General features: G+C 47.4%; 1 protein-coding gene across 1 annotated transcript; it reads right to left on the bottom strand.

The window, feature by feature from the left end:
• Positions 1-15,633: 15,633 nt before the first annotated feature.
• LOC136517747 (4-hydroxyphenylacetaldehyde oxime monooxygenase-like) lies at positions 15,634-17,751 on the bottom strand. The gene is made up of 3 exons (XM_066511390.1): positions 17,193-17,751; positions 16,643-17,113; positions 15,634-16,538 (listed from the first exon to the last, which is right to left on the bottom strand). Exons 1-3 carry the CDS (start codon positions 17,715-17,717, stop codon positions 15,912-15,914), a joined length of 1,623 nt encoding a protein of 540 aa, XP_066367487.1. The 5' UTR covers positions 17,718-17,751; the 3' UTR covers positions 15,634-15,911.
• Between the last annotated feature and the right edge of the window lie 465 nt (positions 17,752-18,216).

Raw genomic sequence — 18,216 nt, 5'->3', positions numbered from 1 at the left:
TGCTTTGAAGCAAGGGGATCAAACAGTGATGTAGTATGTGGGAAGATTCAATCACCTGTCATAATATGCATCTGAACATGTCAATACTGATGCCAAGAAGAAGAGGTGGTTTATGAGAGGTCTGAATACCAAATTGTAGACTATGATGACAACTTGTACCAATGTCACTTATCATGAGGCGGTAAATATTGCAATTGCTTCAGAGGCAAAGTATCGGCAGCATAAGGAGCTCAAGAAGAAAAAGAGTATGTCATCTGGATCTTTTGGGGGAAATCAAAAGAGGCAGAGGGTGATTTATCATCCAGTAAATCATAATCGTCCTCCTTATCGTCCGCCGCAGTCCTAAGCCGAGCAACAGTCAAATGTCCATCCTGCTATAACCTACCCGAATTCACAGCAAACCAATGCTCCTAGTGGCAATGCTCCAACGTTCCAGGGTCACAACTATCCGTGTTATAATTGTGGAAGGACCGATCATTTTTCCAGGGAATGTCCGTATCCTAGGCAGGCTAATCAAAATTATCAGAAGGCTCCTGCCAATCAACAACAGGGTCAGACACAGAACAAGAATAATAATCAAAATGCACAGAAAGGCAAAGATGAAAGGAAGACCGGACGTGTGTTCTATATTCAAGCTGGGGAAATTCTGGAAGGGGAGCCAGTGATGATGGGTATGTTTCATGTTGCCAATCACCCTGCAGTTATACTTTTTGATTTGGGTGCATCTCATTCATTCATCAATAGAACATTTGTGGTAAAGCATGAAATTTCAATTGGGGCAACAAAAGAAAATTTCTTTATACAGTTGCCCGGGGGACGTCTATGTACGAAGGAAATAGTATACCAGGTTCCCATAAACCTGGGTGGGCATATTTTTCCTACTACCATGATTATCCTAAAGGATCAGGATATAGATGTAATCTTGGGAATGAATTGGATGTATCAGCATAAGGCTGTTATAGATGCTTTGAATAGAACTATAAGGGTGAGTTTGCCTGATAGTAATTCTCAACTTCTCATCCAACTTCCAACCTTAAGAAGATCATTAGGCAAAGTTTGTGCAACTGCCGTCAAAGAGATTAGAGATATCCCAGTAGTGTGTGAATTTCCGGATGTGTTTCCTGAGGATTTACCCGGTCTACCACCTGATAGGGATGTCCAGTTTAACATAGAATTGCAACCTAGAACAGCTCCAATTTCTTGGAGAGCTTATAGGATGCCACCTAAGGAATTGGCCGAGTTGAAAACTTAGTTGCAAGAATTGATTGAGAAGGGGTTTATCCAACCTAGTTCATCACCTTAGGGATGTCCGGCAATTTTTGTGAAAAAGAAAGATGAGACACTGAGGTTATGTGTCGACTATCGTCCGTTGAATGAAGTGACCATCAAGAATAAGTATCCCTTACCTCGGATAGATTTGCTTTTTGATCAATTGGCCAGAGCCAAAGTTTTCTCCAAGATAGATTTGAGGTCAAGATATCACCAAATCAAGATAAAGCCTGAAGATATTCCCAAAATGGCATTTACCACAAGATATGGATTATATGAATATTTGGTAATGTCTTTTGGTTTGACAAATGCTCCAGCTCATTTCATGTATCTGATGAATTCAGTATTCATGCCTGAGCTAGACAAGTTTGTAGTGGTGTTTATTGATGACATTCTAGTATATTCCAAGAATAAGGAAGAACATGCAGAACATCTCAGAATTGTTCTGACCCACTTGAGAGAACATCAACTATATGCCAAGTTCAGCAAGTGTGATTTTTGGCTTAAGGAAGTACAATTTCTTGGACATGTCTTGTCAGCTGAGGGCATTGCAGTTGATCCAAGCAAAGTGAAGGATGTGCTTGATTGGAAACCGCCAACCATAGTTCATCAAGTTCGGAGTTTTTTGGGATTGGCGGGGTATTACCGTCGGTTTATTCCAGATTTCTCTAAAGTATCAAAGTCCATAACTGAGTTGTTGAAGAACCAAGTCAAGTTTGTCTGGTCATCTGATTATGAAGAGGCTTTCCAGACTTTGAAGAGACTGTTGACTACTGCACCAGTATTAGCCCAACCTGATATCAAGAAGCCGTTTGATGTTTATTGTGATGCTTTAGGTATTGGTATTGGATGTGTGTTGATGCAAGAAGGCTGAGTCATTGCCTATGCATCCAGGCAACTTAAACAACATGAAGAACACTATCCAACTCATGATCTAGAGTTAGCAGTTGTGGTCCATGCTCTGAAGATTTGGCGACATTACCTGCTTGGTAATACGTGCCATATTTATACAGACCACAAGAGCTTAAAGTATATCTTTACTCAGTCAGAGTTGAACATGCGATAAAGAAGATGGTTAGAACTGATTAAAGATTATGACTTGGAAGTACATTATCACCCTAGTAAAGCAAATGTGGTTGCAGATGCCCTCAGTCGCAAAAGTTATTGCAATTGCCTGACAGTAAGAACAATGGGTCTGACCTTATGTCAAGAGATGGAGAAGTTGAATGTAGAAGTAATTCAACAAGGTAGTTTGACCAACATAATTGTTGAAGCCACTATTCAAGACCAGATTATTGCTGCTCAGAAAGAAAACAAGGGTATAGCCCATATCAAAGAAAGAATTAAGAATGGGAAAGCGGAATGCTTCAAAGTAGATGATGAAGGTGTGTTATGGTTTAAGAATCGCTTAGTGGTACCAAAGGTTCCTGAGTTGCGACAATCAATTCTGGAAGAGGCACATGCTACTAGGCTATCTATTCATCCGGGAAGTAATAAGATGTACCATGACTTGAAGCAAAGATTTTGGTGGACTAAAATGAAAATAGAGATTGCTAGATATATAGCAAAGTGTGATACTTGTCAAAAGGTGAAAGCTATACATTTGAGGTCTACTGGTGAATTACAACCATTACCTATTCCATCTTGGAAGTGGGAGGATATAAGTATGGACTTTATTGTTGGTCTACCCAAGACATCAAAGGGATTTGACTCAATGTGGGTTATTGTAGATCGACTAACCAAGTCAGCACATTTTCTACCAGTTTAGAATACATATCCCACTATACGGTATGCCAAGATGTATTTAGAGCGAATTGTGAGTCTCCATGGAGTACCCAAGACTATTGTGTCTGATAGGGGTACACAGTTTGTCTCCAGCTTTTGGAAATAGTTGCATTCTTCATTGGGTACCAAACTACTGTATAGTACAGCTTATCATCCATAGACTGATGGATAGACTGAAAGAGTCAATCAAGTACTTGAAGATATGTTAAGGTGTTGTGTCCTTAACTATTCCACTAAGTGGGACGAATGCTTACCTTTGGTTGAGTTCTCATACAACAATAGTTATCAGGAAAGCATTAGAATGGCTCCATTAGAAGCACTCTATGGTCGTAGATGCAGAACATCGCTGAGTTGGTCTAAGCCTAGAGAAAGAAGGTTCTTTGGGGTTGACCTTGTGAAAGAAACAGAAGACAAGGTTAGGCAAATACAAAGTAATTTGAAGATAGCTCAATCCTGACAAAAGAGTTATGCGGATAGACGACGTAGACCATTGGTGTTTGATAAAGGAGATTTTGTATATCTAAAAGTATCACCAATGAAGGGAGTTACCCATTTTGGTGTTAAAGGCAAGTTGGCACCTCGATATATTGGACCATTTCAAATTATGGAGAGGTATGGAAAAGTGGCATATCGCTTGAAATTACCAGAACATCTCACAGCTGTACATGATGTGTTCCATGTTTCTCAATTGAAGAAGTGTCTCCGAGTGTCTAAGCAGAATGTTGAGGTTGAAGGAGTGGAACTTGAACCAGATTTGACTTATTCTGAATATCCTATCCGAGTTTTGGATCAGAAAGATCGTGTTACTCGAAGGAGGACAATCAAGTTCTACAAGATACAATGGAATCAACATTTAGAAGAAGAAGCTACTTAGGAATCAGAAGATTACTTATTAGAAAAATTTCTAGAGTTTCTTGCGTCAATATAGAGTAATGTTAGTTGAGCTCGGTTGTTACCAGTTGTGTTTTGTAAAGGGACCTCATCTGTTTTATGGATAGATTTTGTATGTGTTCTTGTGACACATTTCCTTTTCCATTACTTAACCTATGGCTTTGAATCTCGGGGCGAGATTTCTTTTAGGGGGAAGGATTGTAACACCTCGGGTGTTTAAATACTAAAACCTGCCATGTCATCATATGCATTGCAAAGCATTTGGTATTTAGTAAAATTTTTGATATGCATACACTAAAACAAGTTTACTTTTATGTGGTATGTGTTGAATTGAATTGTTTGAATCAAGTTCAAAATTTGGTTTGGATTTGAATTTTCAAGAAAACCCTGATTTTCAGCATTTAAATCCTACCCTGAAAACTCATTTCAAAATCTAAGCATATTTTGGGGTTTAGCCCAAAAGCAAAAGTGTAGAGGTTGTCAAGTTATACAAAGTTTGTTTTTGGAGTTTTCAAAGTTGTTATGAAAAATTTGAAGTAATTCGAAAAGGCGTAATTTGTTAAATGTCCCCTATTTGAATTTAAAAGTTCATTTCAAAATGTAGACCGAATTAGGGGTTGGTTATAAAAGCAAAGTTGTAGAACTTTGAATTTTGAACAACTTTTATTTTTGGAGATTTTTCAGTTGTTATACAAATTTGGGAGTAATTTGAATTTGAAAATGAATGGCAATTCTGTAATTACTGTGAACAGTGTTCACCGCCTAAGCTACATGGCCGGCGACCTTCTTTGGCGTTCCTGGCGCATCGTGGCCGTCTGTGGCATCGCGCTGGCATGGGGAAAGGCCCCTGCGTGGCTTCTGCTTGCTTCTTGGCCGAGCTATAAAGACTACGCCGTCGCCGTTCTTCGTTTTCTCTTCCGCTGCTTTTTCCCGTCACCACCGCCGCTGCTCCGTCCAGCCTTCGCCGTCGACCTAGCGTTGTTACCGTCTCAGCAATGCTTGTTCTAGTTTTGCTTGCTCCTTGCGCATCCAGCCATCCCGCTTGGGTTGCCTGATTTCGCCGGGCTACGCCGCTCTTCGTCTTCTTCTTCACTGCCGGTAGCGCCACCGTCGCGAGCGCGTTGCCGTGGCCAGAGCTCCATGGTGCACCTCTGTCCTTGTGTTTGGTTGCTCCAGTTTCGCCTTGATGCCGTGGTGCTTAATACCTTGTTGATTGCTCATTTTGACCACCGCAGTCGTCGGAGCGCCGCCACCGACGATCGTTGTTCTGCCGTGGGTGTTGTACACGTCGAACTGTTCCTCCGTGGCTCCTCCGATCTTGCTCTCTACTCAGTCGCATTCGGGGTGAGCTTCTGGTGCTTCCTGTGTCGTTTGTTGAACCTCTACTGGTCTCCTATCACCGGCATAGCACTGTCGTGCGGTCATGGCCGCCATGGCTGGTGCCGTGCTCATTTTGTACCGCGATCAATGCCATTAGTGATGTCAGTAGGTGCGCATAGTCTTAGTGAACGTGTTGGTGCCTTCGTCTTGGCCGGAGACCTCGCTGTCGGCAATATTTTGCCGGTCAGCGTCGTCGTTGCCGTGGTCAAACGCGGGAGGTTAGGGATGACAAGTGGGACCCGAGTGTCAGCGACTATGTAGTTCAAAATGAATTTTCTGTTTTTCAGATTTGAATGAATAGTGTCTATTTTTGTTATTTTGTGTAGATTGATTTAGAGCTCCAAAAATTATGAAAATTTTTGTGTGACCTCTCTGTGATGTATATTATTTAATAAAAATATGAAATGTTGTTTTTCAAAACTTTTTGAATGTGATAAAAATTGCTTAATTAATTAATAAATGAGTTTCCATGATTTTTCTAGGCTTATTTATGTATCCAAAAATTATGAAAATTGTTTTGCCACTTAGTTATCATGTGGTGAACATCTACAAAAATTTTGAGGTCAATTGGAACAAGTTGATTTATTTCATAATTCTTAATTAATTAATTAATTCATAAAAGCAAATAGTAACCTTTAGTAATTTAGGTTTTGTTTGAATTTTTGATTGAGTGATGTCCTTGGATCATTAGTTGATAATGATTCTTGGCAATTGAATTAGGTGTATGAGAAGGTTTAGTTAGTTTGACTTGTAACTGTACCGCGAAGGAAAGTTGTATTCGAATTGTTAATTTTACATCCATCATCAAGCATCATGTTTCGTATTCCGCATCATGTTAAACCTGGCATTGTTACTATGTGTAGTGAACGAAGGTGAACACGTGGTAGTTAATCAAGTTACGGAGGAGGTTAATCCGTCTGTTGAGGTCGGATCGAATACTTGTGGAACGTCGCAGGAACCTAACTTTTCCGTTAACGAAGGCAAGCCCCGGATGCATATAACCCTACCTTGTGTTTTACAAATTGATTTCACTTTTGCTTTTCTATACTGCATTAAGTGATCAGGAGTCAAGTGGAAACCTAATTGGTGCATCACCAACCTTGTTTTTCCATATCTACCTTGATTACCTGTTTTATTCGTAAAAGTCTAGATATACTTAGTCATGCTTAGTCGTGTGATTACCTGTCACCTGAGAATTTTAAATGGATCTTTGGTTACTTATGTGATCATGAAATATGAGCATGTGGAGTAATAAATCTAGACCGGGCAGACTAGGTGTGTGTGAGCCACAAGACATGGAGGTCTTGTGAGCGGGTCCTTTCCGCCTGTGTCAGTTAAGGTCCGTCCGTTGTTGAACTGTGTGCGGTGAGACTTTGTAGTACTAACCACATACTCCGGTAAGCCTTAACTTGGCTATTCTATTATGAGAATGGCTACTCGCGCACTGGGAGTGGAGAGATGGCGGGAATAGTGTGTACCCACATGGCAATGGGCAAGATTGGTGGAGTACTGTATTCTCAGGTGGTGCGGACCCGTTCTTGTTTAGAGGATCCGAGGGTAGGTTGATATATGTAAGTCAGGGACCTGCATATATCGTGTGGTCTGGAATCCCCAGCTGGGTTTTTAATCGGTTCGAATCGTCGTTGCTCCTCGGTTATGGAGACTCACTTCTCTGTTCATCATCGTAGTTTAATAACTGGAACTTAAGGATGGTTTGAGAAGATGTTGGATATGAAGTTCATGATCTCATTACAGATCATGGCAGATTCATATGTGGTTCTTATAAAGTTTTATATGTTGAAATAAAGAATTTTGTTAAAGAGCTTTTAGGCAAAAGAACTTTGATTATTGCTAAAGCTATACCTTGAATCCCTGAGCCTGCATTCCTGAGTTTTTCAATTTTTATTTCGGTTAAGTCTTGTTGAGTACTTTTGTACTCAGGGTTCGTTGACCCTTGTTGCAGGTGAGCCTCATGAGCAGATCTATTTTGGATCGTGCTGCATGACTATTGTTTGATCTGACGATGAGAAGTAAATGTGTGGCCCTTGGGCAGGGTAGTTTTATTGTGTGTTTGTATTATGTTATAATGCCACTCCACTACTACGTTTTGTATTAATTATCGAACTTAGTTTGTAAGGTTTGAAACAACTGGTTTGTAAACTAAGTTATCGTAAGACTTCCGCTATTTTTACTCTGGTGTATCTATTTGAATAAACTATTGTAATACTGCAATGACTATGTAATGTGATCCTGCTCAAAAATCGTGGATGATTCGGGGTTCCCCGAGGACACCCGATAGACTTCTTAAGTTACCAGGAACATATGCATAGTTGTCAAAGGTCGTTGGACAGTGACAAGTACATATGGATCCTATAATTTAGGAGGTTCTGCCATAGTACCGGACATGTCTAGTTGCATCCGAGCAGCTCTAGGAGCTCTCTGGACTCGACCTGACGCTCCCTCTCCTACGTCCGATCGATTTCTAATAGCGTGTCCGATCACCTAGTGTTAAGTGCGCATAGAGAGAGCCATTGGGCGCCAATGGCTACTTCGTTTGAAAGGGACACGTGGCGGTCGAGTAGCGACCAGACGTTGCGACCAGATGCGTCCGGTCACATTCGGTCGCCACACTGGATGCGTCCGGTCACCATGCAGACAGCCCAATAATGGAGGTAATGGCTCTATTGTTTGGGGTGTCTATAAATAACATTTGGCCAGCTCTAGCTCACTATCTTGGCCATTTGCATTGACATAGCAACATTGTGAGCTTAGCCAAAGCCCTCCCACTCATCTCCATCATTGATTCATCATCTTTGTGAGATTGTGAGAGAATCCAAGTGTATTGCTTGAGTGATTGCATCTAGAGGCACTTGGTGTTCGTGTTTTGCTGTGGAATTAGCTTATTACTCTTGGTGGTTGCCGCCACCTAGATGGCTTGAAGCAGCAAGGATCGTCGAGCGTAGGTTGGTGATTGTCTCTGGCTCCGATTATGGTGATTATGAGGGGTTCTTGACCTTTCCACGGTGGAGATCCAAAAGGTACTCTAGTGGATTGCTCGTGGCTTGTGTGATCCTCATCTTGTGTTGGTTGTGCAACACCCTATTGAGGATTTGTCGTGTGATGCCAATTACCGCGTGAACTTCCAAGTGAGTGAATCGCCACAACGAGGACTAGCTTGTCAGCAAGCAAGTGAACCTCAGTAAAAAAATATTGTGTCATCATTTGATTCTAAGGTGATTGGTATTCATTCTTGTGATTGATTGGTTTATTCCTCGACTGGGTGGTATAACCATCTTGCTCTCTCTATTTATATTACCGCAAACTAGTTGTCAAGCTCTTTAGTGTAGCTAGTTGTGAGAGCTTGTTAGTTTGGTTAGTGTGGCTTTTTAGTTAGCCTTTGAAAGCACACTAACTTAGTGTAGTGACAGCCATTATGTGGATAAAGACTATATAAACTTGAATTGTGGTAGGTGGCTTGTATTTTTAGTAGGCTAGCGTAACACTCGCTACGCCTCATATTTGTCTAACCAGTTTGCTAAGTGTTATTGTAGAAATTTTTAATAGGCTATTCACCCCCCTTCTAGCCATTAGGACCTTTCAGCCAGCAAGGCCTACATCGTCTGAATCGACCAAGGTCCTATGCGCGTGTTGTGTCCATGAAAATTGAAAAGGAATAGGAAGAGGACAGAGGAAGGGTATGGCACATTGAGCCCACGTGTAAGTGAGATAGAGTGGGAGGGGTATTTTGGTCCATATGAAAATACAAAATTATTCGTACACCCGCACATGGGACCGAAGACACAACATACATATATAATGGCATATTTCAGCTTTCACAAGAATTATAATGACACTAACATAGTTTCTTGAATAATAATATTGTGTAACAAAAATGGTGAAGTTATAATGGCACGAATCCAATTAACCCAACAAATGCCATTTCTCCACGAATAGACCTTGGTTGTCCATTTTGCCGGTCGCCCTCATTTATGTTGGCAACTATCCAATATGGCTTTATCTCAAACTATCAACTATGGCTATCTGTCGGGTATCGATATTAGGGATACCCGGAGGAAGGAAGTTAACAGCCACGAACATTAATTCGCCCGGATGGTCCAAGACATATTTAAGGTCTTGCCCAACCCTTCGGGCACGGGCTCTGTCTTGCCAGACACCTCGGGCATGGGCTCCATCTTGCCAGAACCCTTAGGCGTGGGTTCCATCTCACCCGACGGGGATCCATACCGCCTCCAACCACTATGGGTCTAAGAGTACGACCCCATGGTCAAACTTCTGACACCAAGAGGGAAGCGGGCATGTCTCGACATGACCCATGGCCACGATGAACCATACCTTGGGGCTCATGTCACCAACAGTGTCGGGCGTGCCGGCACTGTGCTGCCTAATCCTCGAATGACTTCTGACAGGAGTACCTGTTGACCACGCCGCCAAACCAGAACAAAGTGGAGCGCCACGACCGGCTAATGACACCTACATATAGCGCCAGTGATGAATAGGGCCACGATGTGGAGTCATCCTCATCATCATCTATAGGACTGATGGGACCTGCATAAAGGAGATGAAGGACGCCATGACCCTTGAGGCCTTCTTCTCCCTCGCTTTTCTCATTTTCTCTCTCTTTCTCTCTCTGTAACCTGCGCCTTCCCCTTCACCTATAAAAGGGAAAGCAGGACGCCCCATGAAGGGGACATAGGCATGAGCACACGGCTCAACGAGCTCAACAAGACTGAACTCCATTTGATCTTTTCACCAGAGACTTGGGACCTTCTTCCTCTCTCGCCCGTTTGTAACCCCTACTACAAACTAGTGCCGGTAATACGAGCAGCAGCAGACTAGACGTAGGGACATTCCACCCGAACCAATATAAATCCTTGTGTCCTACGAGCACACCATCCGAGCCAGACACACAGATAAAAATTTACTAGCCGGTGGTTCAAAACACTGATAGTTGGCGTGCCAGGTAGGGGATTCTTGCGCATCTCGACGTCCACATCAGGCCTCGTATAGCTAGTCATAGCATCAGCTCGGTCCTAGGCGTGCACATGCGCTTTGGAAGCCTGGACTTCTTCATCACGATAGAGGGAAAGTTGGCGCAGGCTCTCGCTACCGTCCAGCCTCTCCACTCCGCCGATCTCGACATGATCGTCAAGGCACTTGAGGAGCTGCAGCTGCACACACCGGAGGCCCGTGTCCCTAGGAGCGATTGTCTCCTTGGTGTTGACTATGGGAGGCTAGAGCGCCAACTCGACGCCTTCCTAGGACCCCGACCATCCCGAGAGGAGCTACGCTAACTTACTTTCTCCTTTGCCAATGCCATGATGCAACTCGCCGAAACAGAACTGCTCTCCACAAAACACCTCACTTGGGGCATCCAATAGCGTTCCCGTTCGGTCTGCACAATGCTGCAGGGACCATTGGCCACTTTGTAGCACAGTGCATGCACCCATCCCCTATGAATGACAAGTTCGTGGGGATGACTGAATACGTCGTGGAATCTTTCCATGACCTTCTCATGGGAGATTTAGAGATGCTCTCTGAGTCTGACTCCAGCAGGGGGAGCCATCACCCCTCATGAGAATATTTTATGGCAGGTACCCCCGAGGGATGCGTCGAAAGCATCCACAAGGGAGGGGCTACCCCACCAAATGACCTCGACGGTGAGGTTGAGGAAGATGCAGGGGCCGTTCCTCGCATGTAGGTGGAACAGCTAAGGACGCAGCACTAGGAGCTCGAGGATGCATGACTCCAACTCAAAAAGGAGCGCGCAGAGCTCGAGCGAGAGATTGAGCACCACGGAGACGGTGGGCTTGTGCGTGCCATGGCCCACGACATGAACTAGAGGATCATCGAAGATGATGGAGCCCTACCACACTTCGCCCGGCAAGCCAGAACATCATTGCCGTTGCGGCCTTGCTCTAAGGGTTCCCGAAGCCCACGACACCCGAGGATCGTTGGACCCATCACGAGATCCGCACGCTGCTCGAGCGCACGGCAGTACAACAGGCAGAGAGCTCGCTGTCTCGACGATGTGAGCTCGACACCAGTCAGCGTGCGCCCTCGAGACAACATGTTAGGGATGTGTCTGTCCACTAGGCGCCGTGCGGTGGCGGGGGGCGCGCCGTGGCCCCGGTGTAAGAGCATCTCAGCCTCCACCGTGACGCATGTAACACCCTGGTTGCCCATAGGTGTGGACGAAGTGACGAGCGAGAGGAAGTCGGTCATGGCTACCACCCTTGTCACAGCGAACGCTACGACAACGGTGAGGACTAGAGCCCGAGCCCTGACCATCCGAGACCTCAAGCCTTCGACCGACACATCCTCAACACCGCCTTCCCACCGTGGTACTGACCGTCGACCAACATCAGGAAATACTCTGGGTAAACAAACTCCGAACTATGGCTCGAGGATTATCGGCTTGCTTGCCAAGCCGGTGGAGTAGATAGTGACAGTTTCATTATCCGCAACCTCCCATTTTTCCTAGCTGATTTGGTGCGAACATGGTTATAGCACCTTCCGCCCAACTGGATTCAAAGTTAGGCGGACCTAAAGGAGATTTTCGTGGGAAACTTCTAGGGCACCTACACGCGTCCTGGGAACCCATGGGATCTCAAAAAACCGTCGATAGAAGTCTAGGGAAATTCTTCATGAGTACATCCGGTGCTTCTCCCGGTAGTGCAATAAGCTGCCCGATGTCGCCGATACTGATGTTATAGGAGCCTTCTTGTTTGGGACCACTTGTAAGTCCCTGGCTCACAAGCAAGGACACAAGGGCCCACGAACCAAGAAGGAGCACCTTGACATCGCCACCAGCCATGCCTCGGGCGAGGAGGCGGTCGAAGTGATTTTCGATCGTCCCAAGGGCAAGGCAAAGCGGGACGAGGATGCCGATGAAGGCGTCTCCAACCGCCCCAACAAGAAGAACAAGCAGTGGTGCAAGGGCTCGCTTGTGGCTGCTACTAACCACAAGGGCGTTCGAAAGCCCGTCGAGGGTACCCTAGACGCCGAGGGTCAGGGCGTACAACGAGCAAGGAGTCGAGGCGTCCCTCGAGGATGCCATGGATCAGCTCGACGAGGCACGCGAGGTTGCCCTCCTCCGCTCAGCTAAGTACCAGCAGATGTTGCGCCAGTACCACAGCCGTCGGGTGTGGGGTTGGGCCTTCAACATTGGGGACTTGGTACTCTGCCTTGTCCAGAGCAACAAAAACCATCACAAAGCTCTCTCCGCCATGGGTGGGACCATAAGTCATCACAGAAGTACTCCAACCTAGCACCTACATGCTCAAGACCATCGACAACAAGGTCTTCGTCAACGCCTGGAACATCAAGCAGCTACGTAGTTTTTACCCTTAGCATATGCATGTACCCATGAAAACTAAGAATGGTGTTTCTAAAATACAAAAATCCCTTCTTTTTCACTATCTCATCCTCGATCCTTAGTGACACCCGCCCCCAGCAATGGCACGAGGTTGGGCCTCACTCGGGGCTAATAAGAGCATACCTATTCAGAAACAATCGCTATGCCTGACCCCTTCTCATGTTAAGATCTAAAAGCGAGAGCTGTGGAAACGAACACTAAGTAAAGTTGGCTAGACTGCAAGGAACCTACGCCCCAGCAGCTACGATGTTCTTGCTCACCAGCGTGATCAGGGTTCTCTTGCCTATGCCTTAAGCTTTGTAGCCTTAACAACGGAAAAGGGTCGGAATGCAGTAACCTTTTTATAACACAAAAGAACTAAAACTTATTCAATTATTATAAGACCACCACTTCGTTTATCTAACTAACTCATTTTTCGAGGGGGTGATTTCATCCTCTATCTTGACAGATAAGTCATGTGTCAGAGGGGCCACCTCCTTCTCGATGTCCTCCAGCTCGATGTCGGAGTAGCCAGGCGCGAAGCCTTGGCTCATCGTTGCTAGATTAACGGTTCGCCTGATTGATGGGCCAAGAACCATCACAGGTAAGGAAGGGGTACGGGGCTAAAAACACTACCACGACCCATTACGGCCCATGAGTTCGAAGGTTAGCCCACCGATGGGTTCACAACCGCTCTAGGACACCTTTAAAGCGAGGGGTGGAAAAGGATGGGCCCGCTAGCGGCTAGTACCCGGGCGCACGAGCGCCACAGGTATCTCGACCCATGTTCGAGTCTTGGTCGGTTCACAGTCCATGGTTTTTCCTCAAAGAAAGGCAACGAGCCCTTGGGACCGGTCGAACGGACCCAGGAACTATATGGATTGGCCACCAAGAATCTGGAGTCGGACACCAGCTGACCCATGCCAGACCCCACGAACGGGAAGCCGAGGCCCCACCTGGACTAGCCCGTTAACACCTCACCAAGCGCCATGATTCGTCCATCGAGGAAAACATGGCACGGCTCAGCCCCTCTGTTTTATTGAAAAAATGCTTGAGGGAGGACGATCACAAGACGAGCTGACCCCTAGACCGGACCCCTGCTACGCGCGGGGGCTCAAGGGAAGTTGGACTCGTATGGAGACTGAATATGTAGTCGCATGACGATGGTGGATCGATCGGATCCTAGGGAGGGATCATAATCAAGAGAAATATTTTTTGCCCCCCAAATCCAGCAGCTACATGTTCCCAAGGAGTCCGATCGCGACAGAAGGGAATCACAACCCTACCAAGACACCCCGCGGGCTACAAAGGGAGATCGAGGCCCTCAGAGTCCTCCCACCTAAAAAAGCCTCCAAAGGAATATTCTATTCCTCCGCAGGCCGGGGGGCCCGTCGGGTATCGATATTAGGGATACCCGGAGGAAGGAAGTTAATGGCCACGAACGTTAATTCGCCCAGATGGTCCAAGACATATTTAAGGTCTCACCGAACACTTCAGGCATGGGCTCCGTCTCGCCCGACCCCGAGGGCGCGGGCTCCGTCTCGCCAGACCCCTTAGGCGCGGGCTCCATCTCGCCAGAACCCTTGGGCGCGGGTTCCGTCTCGCCCGACGGGGATCCATACCGCCTCCAACCACTACAGGTCTAAGAGAACGACCCCAGGGTCAAACTTTTGACACCGGGAGGGAAGCAGGCACGTCTCGACGTGACTCGTGGCCACGACGAACCATACATTGGGGCTCACTTTGCTAACAGTGTCGGTGCGTGCCGACGTTGTGCTACCTAATCCACGTACGGCTTCTGACCGGAGTACCTGTTGACCACGCCACCCGCCGGAACAGAGTGGAGCGTCGCGACCGGCTAACGATGCCTGCGTATAGCGCCAGTGATGAACAGGGCCACGATGTGGAGGCATCCCCATCATCATCTATAGGATCGACGGGACCCGCATAAAGGAGATGAAGGATGCTGCGACCCTTGATGCCTTCTTCTCCCTCGCTTTTCTTCTTTTCTCTCTCTTTCTCTCTCTGTAACCTGCGCCTTCCCCTTCATCTGTAAAAGGAAAAGCAGGACGCCCCATGAAGGGGACATAGGCACGAGCACACGGCTGAATGAGCTCAACAAGTCTCAACTCCGTTCGATCTTTTCACCAGCGACTTAGGACCTTCTCCCACTCTCGCCCGTTTGTAACCCATACTACAAACTAGGGCCGGTAACACGAGCAGTAGCAGGTTGGACGTAGGGACATTCCGCTTGAACTAATATAAATCCTTGTGTCCTCCGAGCACACCATCCGGGCCAGACGCGTAGATACAAATTTACTAGCCGGTGGTTCGAAACACCGACACTATCAGGCCCACTTTGGCAGGGTAGCCCATCCGGTTCGCACGCCACGCGAGCGTTTGACACGCAGGCCATCAAGCCCGTCACCATTTGGAGCATTTGGGCTGTGGGTATCGGTGGGCTTCCTTCCAAAGAGGCTATGATCGTTCCCAGCCGTCCCCCAACATCAACTTGTTACCTCGCCGTGGGGCCATATTTCCCCAAAATCAACCACCATTGCTATAAATTCTCTTACGAAGACATACTCCATCAATCCATAAAAAGTGTCGTTCTCACATTTTTAAGAAGTCAAATGTTTTCAACTTTAATCATTTTATATAAAAACAATAATATTTTTGATACATTATTAGTATCATTAGATAGATCATTAAATATATTTTCATAATAAACTTATTTAGAGATGCAAATGTTTCTAATATTTTTCTATAAACCTAGACAAACTTAAAAAACTTTGACCAGTATGAATCACGTAACTTTGACCAGCACGAATCACGTAACGGCTCCTTTTATGGGGCAAAGTGCATAGTATGTTAGAAGATTTTTACCCAAGTATGAAGTGGACAATCCCTTTAATTTAAATCGAACCAATCTATAAGGTATGGCACCATTATTATTTCATATCAAAATAATTTACCACTGTCATCTACATCTACAGTATTACAATAACTCTATTGTACACAGGTGACCCTGCTTAATTCATGAACGCTACATACGCTCCTTGTAAACTTATATTAGTAATATGTATAATATTCTCGAATAAACGTTAAGAGCTATCTAGCGTTTTTCTGCTGTAATAAAAAATGCAAGGCTTGCTAATAAAATGGTCGTCATGCAGTAGCTAAGCACTGACGACTACTGACAGTCTGATGATCAACACTTGTATCTTGTCGGGACAAGCAGGAGCGGCGTTTTCTTGTGGACGGCGAGCCCTCCGGCCTCTTCCATGCTCACGTCCTCCACCCGCACCCCCTCCGGGAGCTCCCAGTCGAAGCAGTAGAGCAGGTTGGCCAGCGTGAACTCCACGGTGGCCACGCCCATGGCCATGCCGGGGCACATCCGGCGGCCGGCGCCGAAGGGGACGAGCTCGAAGTGCGTGCCGTTGAAGTCGACGACGCCGTCGTCCCCGTCGAACCTGCCCGGGTCGAACTCCTCGGGCCTGTCCCCCCAGCTGCGGGGATCCCTGCCGATGGCCCACGCGTTGACCAGTACCCGCGTCTTGGCCGGCACGTCGTACCCGCAGATGCTCACTTGCCGCAGCGTCTCCCTCGGCAGCAGCAGCGGCGCCGCCGGGTGCAGCCGCAGCGTCTCCTTCACCACCGCCTTCAGGTACCTGAGCTTCGCCACGTCGTCGGAGTGCACCCTCTCCCTGCCGCCGCCGTCCACCACGGACCGGACCTCCTCCTGCGCCTTCCTCAGCATCGCCGGCCTCCGGATCAGCTCCGCCATCGCCCACACCATGGTCACCGAGCTCGTGTCCACGCTAGCGGTGAACACGTTCTGCAATTAATATAATAATACAGTGTAACATGCATGCATCAATGGATGATCTGTCGCTGAGCAGTGAGTAGTGTTAGTGTGAACGAACACGACGCGTGGCGTACCGAGAGCAGCCCTTTGATGTGGTCCCTAGTGAAGCGGAGAGAGCCGTCGACCTGTCGCCGTTGGCGGCGCTCCTCCATGAGGTCGACGAAGACGTCGATGAGGTCGGGGCCGTGGCCGCCGGGCGTCGTGGCTCGGGAGGACGGGTCCACCAGGTGCTGGTCGATGATGGTGTCGAAGAAGGCGTCGAGGTCCCTGAACACCCTCTCGCGTCGCGCGGCGGCGCCGGAGAGGCGGTCCACGAGGCGGCCGGCGGCGTTGGGGTAGTAGTCCTCGGCGGAGAAGCCGGCCTTGGCGCTCATGGCCTCGTCCAGCACGTCGTGGAAGTGCTTCTTGTGCGCAAACTGCTCCGTGCCGTAGATGTTCCCGAACGCCACCGTGCCGATGACGCCGTCCATGAGCCCGAAGATGTGGTCCTCCAGCTGCACCGCCTTGCCGCCGGCGCTGCTCAACCTGCCGATCAGCTTGTCCACCTGTCCGCCATTTTATATAGTGAGTGCCCTATGATCACGACGGCAATACATGGACGATGCAGTCATCATCATCTCCTACCTCGGCCTCCCTGGCGTAATCAGCGGCCCGGACGCGGCGCGCGCTGAGGAACTCGACGACGAAGAGCTTGCGCATCTCGCGCCAGTAGTCGCCGTAGGGACTGAAGGCGACGTCCTTGTGGTCGTACGACAGGCGCCGGGCCCCCGGCGTGTCGGGGCGGCTGCAGCAGTCGGCGTCGCGCGCCTTCATCACCTCCCGCGCGGCGTCCGCCGACGTCACCACCAGCGTGGGCACGCTGCCCAGGCGCAGCAGCATGACGGGTCCGTGGCGGCGCGCCAGCTCCCGCAGGCTCTGGTGCGGCAGCGCGCCCAGCTGGTGCAGGTTGCCCAGGATCGGCAGCCTCGGCGGGCCCGGCGGCAGGTGGAGGAGGACGCGCCGCCCTTTCTTGCTGCTCCAGCTCTTTCCTGCTCTTCTTTTTCTTGCAAGGGGGAGCAAGAGCAGAGGGACGAGAACCGCCATGACGACCGTGAGCTGCCATTGCTGAGGCGAGCTGCTGCTGCCTTCTACGATGACCTGCACCGCCATTGCTAGCTAGCTGTTGCTTAACGGTGCTAGCTGAGCTGAGGGCTGAAGCTTGGGCATCCCCATTCGCCATGGGGGCTATAAATAGCAGCATGTTCGTTTGGCTGTGGCTTGTCGTAAACGATCGTAAATTTTAGTATTTTTCTCACACAAATCAGTCAACAGTACTTTTTCACGAACCAGCAACGATACGAACCAGCCAACCGAATAGGGTGTAGGGCTCTGCTAAGTACCAGTAACTGACACCATCTCTGGTAATTCAATGGCCGCATGCGTTTCTGCAAAACATTACGAGCTGTTATGATCCTTTCATTTGCTGGAATTAAAATCTACTTAATAAATTAGTCTATTTGACTTCGAATTTAACATTCCACCACTTTCAAAGTTCACATATAAATCTATCTCAAATTTATAAGATGGGAGATGAAAATTGATTCTATGAATTATCATCCTATATTTCTACTTTACAACTCACTTATCTACGGTAGAAATACAACATATA

Source organism: Miscanthus floridulus, chromosome 17, assembly GCF_019320115.1.
Source record: "Miscanthus floridulus cultivar M001 chromosome 17, ASM1932011v1, whole genome shotgun sequence".
Taxonomy (NCBI): domain Eukaryota; kingdom Viridiplantae; phylum Streptophyta; class Magnoliopsida; order Poales; family Poaceae; genus Miscanthus; species Miscanthus floridulus.
Note: the sequence above shows the minus strand (reverse complement) of the source record. Positions and strands in the feature narration are given on the sequence as shown.